General features: G+C 43.2%; 2 protein-coding genes across 2 annotated transcripts; both read right to left on the reverse strand.

Annotated features, from left to right (window-relative positions):
* Positions 1-792: 792 nt before the first annotated feature.
* On the reverse strand, positions 793-4,983 carry LOC144517651 (betaine--homocysteine S-methyltransferase 1-like). Its single transcript, XM_078249757.1, has 8 exons — positions 4,904-4,983; positions 3,383-3,515; positions 3,106-3,218; positions 2,669-2,860; positions 2,410-2,557; positions 1,761-1,943; positions 1,327-1,555; positions 793-1,206 (listed from the first exon to the last, which is right to left on the reverse strand). The coding sequence occupies exons 1-8, from the start codon at positions 4,919-4,921 to the stop codon at positions 1,029-1,031; spliced, it is 1,194 nt and encodes a 397-aa protein (XP_078105883.1). The 5' UTR covers positions 4,922-4,983; the 3' UTR covers positions 793-1,028.
* A 612-nt stretch (positions 4,984-5,595) lies between these two features.
* LOC144517652 (betaine--homocysteine S-methyltransferase 1-like) lies at positions 5,596-8,852 on the reverse strand. The gene is made up of 8 exons (XM_078249758.1): positions 8,835-8,852; positions 8,104-8,236; positions 7,880-7,992; positions 6,772-6,963; positions 6,521-6,668; positions 6,227-6,409; positions 5,895-6,123; positions 5,596-5,785 (listed from the first exon to the last, which is right to left on the reverse strand). Exons 1-8 carry the CDS (start codon positions 8,850-8,852, stop codon positions 5,596-5,598), a joined length of 1,206 nt encoding a protein of 401 aa, XP_078105884.1.

Genomic DNA, 8,852 nt, shown 5'->3' on the forward strand with positions numbered 1-8,852 from the left:
ATACTTTGTGAAGAGTAAAATCAGTGGAGTGCCCCTTTAACACAAAAGATAAAAATCTTTGAACAGAAAATACTGTACAGAAGGTCTTGTGGAATCTAAAATTCAGAAAACACTTGGAATAAAGGATATCTTTAAAATAAAAATAAAAGAACACAGTCACAAGTTTTACCACTACTGCTAACTGATGGAACATCTTTCCTATAAGGCTCTTTGTACAATAAGTGTGGTCAGGCATGTGGACCATGATATCACAACACCGCCATCTACTGGATCCATCAATAGTTGCATGATTCTCTAAAGCCTTGTAATGTTTGGTGTCTGTTTACTCGTGTAATTCCACATTCATAAACAATAAAGCCTGTCTCCAACCCTTAAACCACAGTGTGAGATTAGGGGTTTTCCAAACCTTTATGGCATGTTCATTAATTCATTCATTAATGTTATATGACATTATATTGTGCAGACTGCAGAGAGACACTTGAGTGTTAATATGTTAATATGTGTATGTTGTTAAGTGTTGCCTCACTTACATTGGCCTAATCATTAAAGGATACTTTTCATTGCATTGAAGCTTTGCTCTGTTTCGAGACTTTTAAGTCTGTATTATATTTGTCCCTGCATTATAGTTCTATCCAATGGTAAATATGTTTGCGTGCATGGTGTCATGGTTATCACATATCTACATGGAACTGATGGACATCCACCCACCCAGCCACAGCAAGAAACTACAACCCAACAGTCAAGTGACCAAGTCACATTTTATTAGATCATTTTTTATTAAACAATCTGGTCCAGAGTCCTGGAAAACAAAAAGATCTCGATCTTAACATGGGCCGACTCCTGGCTTGAGACACTACTGTGGCCACACATAAACTACAGTTTTACAGTCAATGTATTGCACAGAACAGTGACAGTCTCAAGTGAACATTCGGCCCCTGACATTATACGTGTTAGGTGCAGCACTGTTTAAAGATAGTGCACACCACTATGAAGCGTCAGTTGACTCTGTCTGAAGGAGACAGACTGACTTAGTGGCTCTTTGACCTGTCGAACAGCTGTTTAAGTTGGTCCTGAGAGGTGGCCTCTTTCTGCTGCATAAGATCAGTGTGGCCCTTGGTAACACCCCAGCCATCAGGGGCAGACATGGAGGGACACTGGGGACGACCAGAGGCTGGCTTCAGGTTCTCCCAGTAGTCACGTCGGGCTCTAGAAGAAACAAAAAGTAATAGTAATTAGTACTCACTGGTGCTGAAGAGCCAATATTTCACATTTATCTTAGGTGTATATTTATAGTTTTTCAGTGACAGATCACAAGTTGCCTCTGACCTGGCTCTGACCCAGGGCTTGGTATGCATCTCCAGACCAGCACCCCAGTTGCCGTGTTTCTCTGACGCGGCTGGGAGGAAGCCTCTCTCGGGGCTCAGCTCCTCTGCCACTGCCCTGATGTGATAAGGCTCAAATCCACAGCAGCCACCAATGAAGCGAATGCCAGCATTGAAGGCCTCTCTGGCATACTTGTGCATGTCCCAGCGGGTCAGGATCCTGGGCTCCAGACCTGACAGAAGATGTATACACATTTGATTGCAGGGTGGTTGCTTATGATGAAATTGCCTATTTATGTGTCAAATGCTTGACCTTGCTGCAATGTGATGCAGTACACCAACAGCACGGTGAGAAAGCAATTATTTTTAAGGTGTAATTTTATAAATAATTACATTCATAAAATGGTTAAATTTAAATGCAGCATAGTATATTATTACCGAAGGGGAATTCTGGCAGATCGATGAATCCCTGACAGTTGCAGTCGGGGGTGTGGTATGCCAGGGGCTGCACCATGTAGTGAGCCTTCAGCCCGGCCTTCTCCACTCCCTCCTTCATCATCTTGACAGTTTTCACGCAGGTCATGGGGTCAAAGTGGCAGTTGACTCCAACAATCTGGGCACCTACATAAGGACATGCATTGGTGTGAGCTGACTGTTACAGATAAGCAGAGAAAGAACACAGTTTCAAGAGACAGCACCAACTGTGGTTTGCAGTTGTGGTTGCAAGGTTTAGGTTGAATCTACAAGACATTTCAAATTTGGCTGAGTCCTCTAGTGGTCAACATTTTGGTGCTGGTGACTCGACGAAGCAACTACCAGAAACAGTTTTGGCACGTCAGCTGGTCCAAGTTAATAATTCATAATACCAGTAGACTACGAACAGATGTGTCTTATCTCATGTCTACCGGTTAGAAATTGTGTCCTTGCCATCTTAGGAAACATTGCCTAGTGAGTCACACAGAGAAGACAACATGAGTTCATATCACACAAGTTTAAATTGAACTCTCACATTTCATGCTTCTCGAACATTTACTTTCAGTATCCAACAACAAGTTATCATGAGTATATTATAGAAGACTGTACCCACCTGCTTTTACAAGCCTGACAGCAACCTCTCCAGGTGAGACACCGTGCATGTCTCCGTCTGGTCCGATGCACATACTAGCAGCCACAGGCTTCCCTGTCTCCTTCAGCACCTCCACAGCCCATACGGCTTCTTCAACATGCTCAAAGTACTGCAGGACAAAGACATCATCACTTTCATACTTAAGGACATCCACAAAAAAATGCATAAAATATTAAAAATAAATTTGGTTAAGTGTTTAAAAAATCAAATGAATCTCTACCTCAGCAATCAGGAAGTCCACGTTTTTCTTGATGAAAACATCCAGCTGTTTCTTCAAGATGCCCTTCACCTCTGTCTCACTCTTGCAGCTCAGGTAGGATGGAGTCTGACACACTCCTCCGGCAACCATTGCGTCGCCCTCGTTGGCAACCTCACGGGCCAAATCGCAGGCGGCCTCGTTGATCTGAGCTCCCTGCAGAACGAAGCCAAATTATGGTGAAACAAAGGTGATAATCAAAATGACAACCCTGATACACATAAACAAAATATCACTAGTGTTTCTATGAAGAGTGGAAATTGAGATTACCAGTTTATAGACACTGCTAATGAGCATTGCTTCTACATTTTTTACTTTAATACTTAACATTGTTTCTGGTTTGAGTCATTTTAGTTACTGTTTGAAGGTATGAAAGAGGTGTGATGTCCCATTTAACTTACAGTGAAGGTGACTTTGTTGCCTCTGTTCTCCAGTTTGTCATCACTGGCATAGAAGGTGAAGGTCTGCATAACATTGGCCCCTGCCCTCAGGAACTCCCTGTGCAGCTGTCGCACTGAAATCATCATTCAAACAGATATGCATGATAAGGCATACAAGAAAATAAATTTAAACTGTGACACATAAAGCAGAAGGAAGGGTAACACCTGCAAACGATAATGAAGAAGCCATTTTAAGTTAAAATGGAGTACTAAAGTTGGTAAAATAACGTGTCCTCACCTGCTTCAGGGTGTTCTGCGGCAGCTTCAGGGGTCCAGGGACCGGCCTTCACGTAGCCTCTCTTCTCCAGGGCAAACACAAAGCCTCCATCGCCAATCACAACCTCCCCAGCGTCAAGACGCTCCAAGATTCCCTGTGATAATGGTTCAATGTAAGCTTAGAATAACTGAGATGAAATAAGAGTATCAGTCAGGCTGGAGATGAGCCACTGAGGCCAAAGGGTCTGCAGGTTTACATTTAAAGTGACAACAGTTGACACCAGTATCCTACGCTTTTCTAGTAAAGGCCCTGTACAGCATTATGGCCCGACTCTGGCCAGACTAACTCTGTTTACCTTAATAAATGCCAATTAGGCCAGAGGAATGTAGGCACTAGAAATAAATACAAATTTATATCTATGCGTATACATTGTGGTTTCCCAAATCCAGGGCTACATTCCCTCTTCTCTCAGTGACCCTGAGTCATCAAGATAGCAGCACATGTCAGAGAACAGCTGAACTTCTCCTACTGACTGATAGACCTGATCCTTTGATTCCAACATGCTTGGCTGTCAAAGTAAAAAATATCAGACTATCAATTTGAAAATACTAAATATAAATAATATTTATTTATTACATTTTAGACTGTGTCGGCAAAATGTATTTGCATTCAAATTCATTCATAGAGCATAAACTGTTGCATAAATAGCAATCACTGTAATAAGTTTAAATTCACTGCCCTAGCACTGGAAATTTATAATTGGTTGTTTCACGTGTTTGAATCTAAGAAAAGCTCCACCTGGTATGCACTCATGTCATGGACCCTCACCAGATCCTCCTCGTGTTTGACCACACTGAGTCAGAATGAACAGAGTCTGTCCCTGTAGCTTATGAAAAATCCACAAATAAAACTATAACAATTTCTGGATAATCTAAAATAATAATAAAACAGTAATAAAAAGTAATTCCTCTGTTGTTAACTAATTTTAAGAATAGATACTTTATAACAATTATTCTAATCACCATCTATATCGCAGTGAGCTGAAAAACAGGTCAGTTTTGTTTCTTCCAATGTCAAGAGTAACAATGAGCGGTCCAGAGGAGTTTTCACCCGGATGTTTTTCAAGTCACTTTTTAGAGTGGCTTTACTCTCCATGTCTCCATGAACAGTTCAGAGCTTCAGTGGTCAGAGACATAACACCTAATATGCCAATTGTGCAGAAGATGCATTAGAAAGACTATATCCCTCTGCCCAGAATACACACCACACAAAAACACAACCATAAATATGCAGTACAGTATGTCCCGCAGTCTCCCCACTTCAACCATTTACCTCCAGTGCATTGGGATGGATCTCAGACATAAGTATCTTAAAACCTGCCAAATCTTCACTTTGGAGACTAGAGAGTCTTTACAATTAGACATCACACATTATAATTATTGGCATTCCCCAAAACTACCAGTTTTAATTCCCTGCATCATGGATATTTTGCAGGACAGTCCTGATAGCATACTTCTCAGTTTGACATAAGTTCACACATACCTTCTTTTCTGGTGCCATGGTCCTGCAGCTGTGTGGATCCCTGACTGCTTAGACTTTGAGAAGCTGAAGCTACATTAGAGTTGAGCAGAAGGCCACTATAAATCTCTCTGAAGCAGGGGAGGGGTCTAGGTAAGAGCTGCTCTGATTGGCAGCTGCCAAGTTACAAAACTGCAATGTTTACTCGTTTCCCTGCCCTCTTTAACTGAATGATAGTATTGTATTGTGTACCGGTTAAGTATGGTTGTTGGTGTGTTTGTCTATCACTGCTGTAAGTTTGTGGGTTCCTATTTTTTGGACCCTGAATAGACAAACTCACAAAGTCCAACTTGCTAGTGGGCAGCCACTTTTAACAAATCATTAAGGATTGAGTCACTTCTACATCAGTGCATATGTAAAATGTGTGACATATTTGTAGTTACAGACACTGTTTTATACGCTCTTTGAATGGTTTGTATTTGTTGTAGCAGTCCAATAGCACTCATTCAACATTGACAACATGTAGCAGCAAAACTAAGTTAAAAACTCAAGTTTATTGTTTGGGGTTTACATAGTAATACTCCACAAGTGGAGCATTGCTGTTACTTTTTTTTATCTCCAAACTGAACTTGGAAAGACTTCACTCCTTGCCCCTTGTTCCTCTCTTGTTGTCCGACTGAAGGGATCGGTGCCTTGGTGTTCTCGCTCTATCTTGCTCACGCAGAGGACTTGGCCATCTTCTGCATCTCCAGCACGTGCTTCATTTCCTGGGTGCTGGTGGCCTCTTTGTGCTGCAGCAGGTCAGCATGGCCCTTGGTCACACCCCAGCCCTCTGGTGTGGACATGGACGGGCAAGTGGGACGGCCGGATGCGGGAGAGAGATGCTCCCAGTAGTCACGACGGGCCCTAGAGGGGGAAAAGACACAGGTTAAAACAGAGAAGAAAAAATGCACCAAATAATATTATTCATTAAATTGTGTGCGTTTCAATATATTGAATATTTTGGATGGTTTACCTGGCTCTGACCCAGGGTTTTGTGTGCATCTCCAGACCAGCACCCCACATCCCATGTTTCTCAGTGGCAGGGGGAATTATCCCTCTCTCGGGGCTCATCTCCTCTGCTATCGCCCTGATGTGATAAGGCTCAAACCCACAGCAGCCACCAATGAAGCGGATGCCAGCCTTGTAGGCCACTCTGGCATACGTGTGCATGTCCCAGCGGGTCAGGATCCTGGGCTCCAGGGCTGAGGAAGGAAAAAGTAGACAATTGTGAAAAGCTACCAACTACACAGCTGTCACTTGGTGATGTTTTTTGTTTTCTTTTAATGTCCAAGCAGAACATATTACCGAAGGGAAATTCTGGCAGATCGATGAATCCCTGACAGTTGCAGTCGGGGGTGTGGTATGCCAGGGGCTGTACCATGTAGTGAGCCTTCAGCCTGGCCTTCTCCACTCCCTCCTTCATCATCTTGACAGTCTTCACGCAGGTCATTGGGTCAAAGTGGCAGTTGACTCCAACAATCTGGGCACCTGGAGAACAGCGGGAAATGGTCATTGTCATATAAGAGAACACAGCTGACTTTCAATTAAAGAAACCAAAGGATAAAGCGTGAGATTATGTGGGGTAAATTAAATACGTACCGGCCTTCACCAGCCTGACAGCACACTCTCCAGGTGAGACGCCGTGCATGTCTCCCTCCGGTCCGATGCACAAAGAAGCAGCTACAGGCTTTCCGCTGGTCTTCAGCACCTGCACGGCCCACTCTGCCTCCTCAACATGCTCAAAGTACTGCGATGACAGAAACAACACAGTCACCACTTTGCTCCACTAATCATATTTCAGATTAACGTAGCATTGATATGACATGACTTAAAATAAGACATGAATCTACCTCAGCAATCAGGAAATCTACATTCTTCTTCATAAACACGTCCAGCTGTTTCTTGAAGATGGCCTTCACTTCTATTTCACTCTTGCAGCTCAGGTAGGATGGAGTCTGACACACTCCACCAGCTACCATTGCATCTCCTTCGCTGGCTACTTCCCTTGCCAGGTCACAGGCGGCCTCGTTGATTTGTGCCCCCTGAAAGAATGAGGCAGGTCATGTGTTTGTTGATGTCCATGCTTTGTACAATAGGCTACACATCATGTTTATTGATAAATACACAATCAGGGTAAAGTGGAATTTGCAAGATCTGCACAATCTCGCCAGAGCCGGTCTACGGAGAGCCATTCCACTCCCTATTCAGCCCAATTGTACCGAATTTGGTTGCAGTTCCACCAGAGTTCCACTGGGGGTGATCGCAGGCGAGTGCAAAATGAATGGGACTCTATGGAGCTAGACGGCTAAATTTGTCTCTCGCCTGATTGTCGTTGAGAAATCTCAGATTTGATTGTAGTTTTTGTAAGTTCAACATGGATTATAGGTCGAAAGTTGAATGAACGAGTACTTTTGTCCTTTGGATTTCTTACAGGTTGAGTCGTTGTTGGCCATAACACGCCAGCATTCTGCTAATGAATGCTGATTGGTCAGTGAAGGACTGATTACGATCGGAGATCCCGCTTGATGGCATCTGAAGCGGAACCAGAATGTCAGAGTGAATATTTCGGCGTGGTCTTGAAAACATTAGCAAACCTCTTTCTAGCACGTGTATTAACAGGGAGAGCCTAACCTGTCAGCTGTGTTGTCGATGCCTCGAGAGAACAAAGGAAGCGACTCAGAGTTTGCCGTTAAGAAGTATCTCTGGCCGTATATGTGTATGACGTCATTGACATTTTAAAAGGCTTTTTAGAACAAAAAAGCCACTTTAAAAAAACACCCAGCAGTGTGTATTTTCTTAGCCTCCCCTTTCGAATGCAACATTCAAATTACTAGGCAAAAAATTATATCCTGAGCAAAGTGGATTTTGAGGGGTATATTTGAGTGGAACATCTTCCCTTATTAGAAATTCTTTGATCTCGCTAATGTTGGCTGTAAAGGGCAATAGTTGGGTACTCACAGAGAGTCTCAAGTTCTGACCCCTGTTCTCCAGTTTGTCATCGCTGGCGTAGAAGGTGAATGTCTGCATGACATTAGATCCTGCCCTCAGGAACTCCCTGTGCAGCTGCCGCACTGATGGAAACATACAGATTTGTCATTTTAAAGGTACAACTTTGTTTTACTAGGTTTGTGCACCTTCCCTTCACATGGTTTTGGATACAACATGTGTGTGTGCTGTCTTACCGGCCTCAGGGTGTGTGACGGAAGCCTCAGGTGTCCATGGCCCGGCCTTCACATAGCCTCTCTTCTCCAAAGCAAACACGAAGCCTCCATCGCCGATCACAACCTCCCCGGCATTCAGACGCTCAATGATACCCTGCAGGAGTTGAGGGAACCATGCACACACATCACTTGAGCTCCACACTGGATGGTGTACACGCTTATTGATATTTTGTACTTAATATCTCTAGAAATACAACAGGGAAGAAGGCAAAGATGGACGGACAAAATGTATGTGATTTAAAGACAATATACAATACAGGCACAGACATGTGATGTCACACAGTTTTGCAATATTTGTTGCAGTTTGCAGTTAATAAATATACGAATGTCTATGTGTGCATCAACATTTTTTGATTTTGTATCTGGGTATGTGTGAGAAGATGCAGTTTGGGTACCGAAGAGCAAAGATCGAAGCAGTTTTTAGACTATCCAGACTCTCCAGCTGTGACCGCTTTAGTCTAGCTATTTCACAAACCACATGCACGCACACACAAATGCATGCCCACACACTGACAACATTTTCCTCACAACAGCACAGTCCATCAACCAACAGGACAACCCTGACCCACAGTATGTACTTACATTGCATGATGGTAAAGATTTGCATGCTGCATCAACAAAATCTCTGTTCTCTGCAGCATAAGATTGAAGTAATAAACATGCAGTATCGTCGACAGACAGAGTTATTTTACCTTCTTGCCAGGTGCCAT

This window comes from Sander vitreus, chromosome 5 (assembly GCF_031162955.1).
Source record: "Sander vitreus isolate 19-12246 chromosome 5, sanVit1, whole genome shotgun sequence".
NCBI lineage: Eukaryota > Metazoa > Chordata > Actinopteri > Perciformes > Percidae > Sander > Sander vitreus.

Bases quoted from the DNA above. Each gene is read 5' to 3' on its own strand.
- LOC144517651 (XM_078249757.1), bottom strand. The intron at 3,219-3,382 runs GTGAGGACACGT...TGATGATTTCAG, and splicing joins CGCAGAACACCCTGAAGCAG to TGCGACAGCTGCACAGGGAG. The intron at 1,207-1,326 runs GTCAGAGGCAAC...TGTTTCTTCTAG, and splicing joins AAGCCCTGGGTCAGAGCCAG to AGCCCGACGTGACTACTGGG.
- LOC144517652 (XM_078249758.1), bottom strand. The intron at 6,964-7,879 runs GTGAGTACCCAA...TCATTCTTTCAG, and splicing joins GTCAGAACTTGAGACTCTCT to GGGGCACAAATCAACGAGGC. The intron at 6,124-6,226 runs GTAATATGTTCT...TTCCTTCCTCAG, and splicing joins TCTGCCAGAATTTCCCTTCG to CCCTGGAGCCCAGGATCCTG.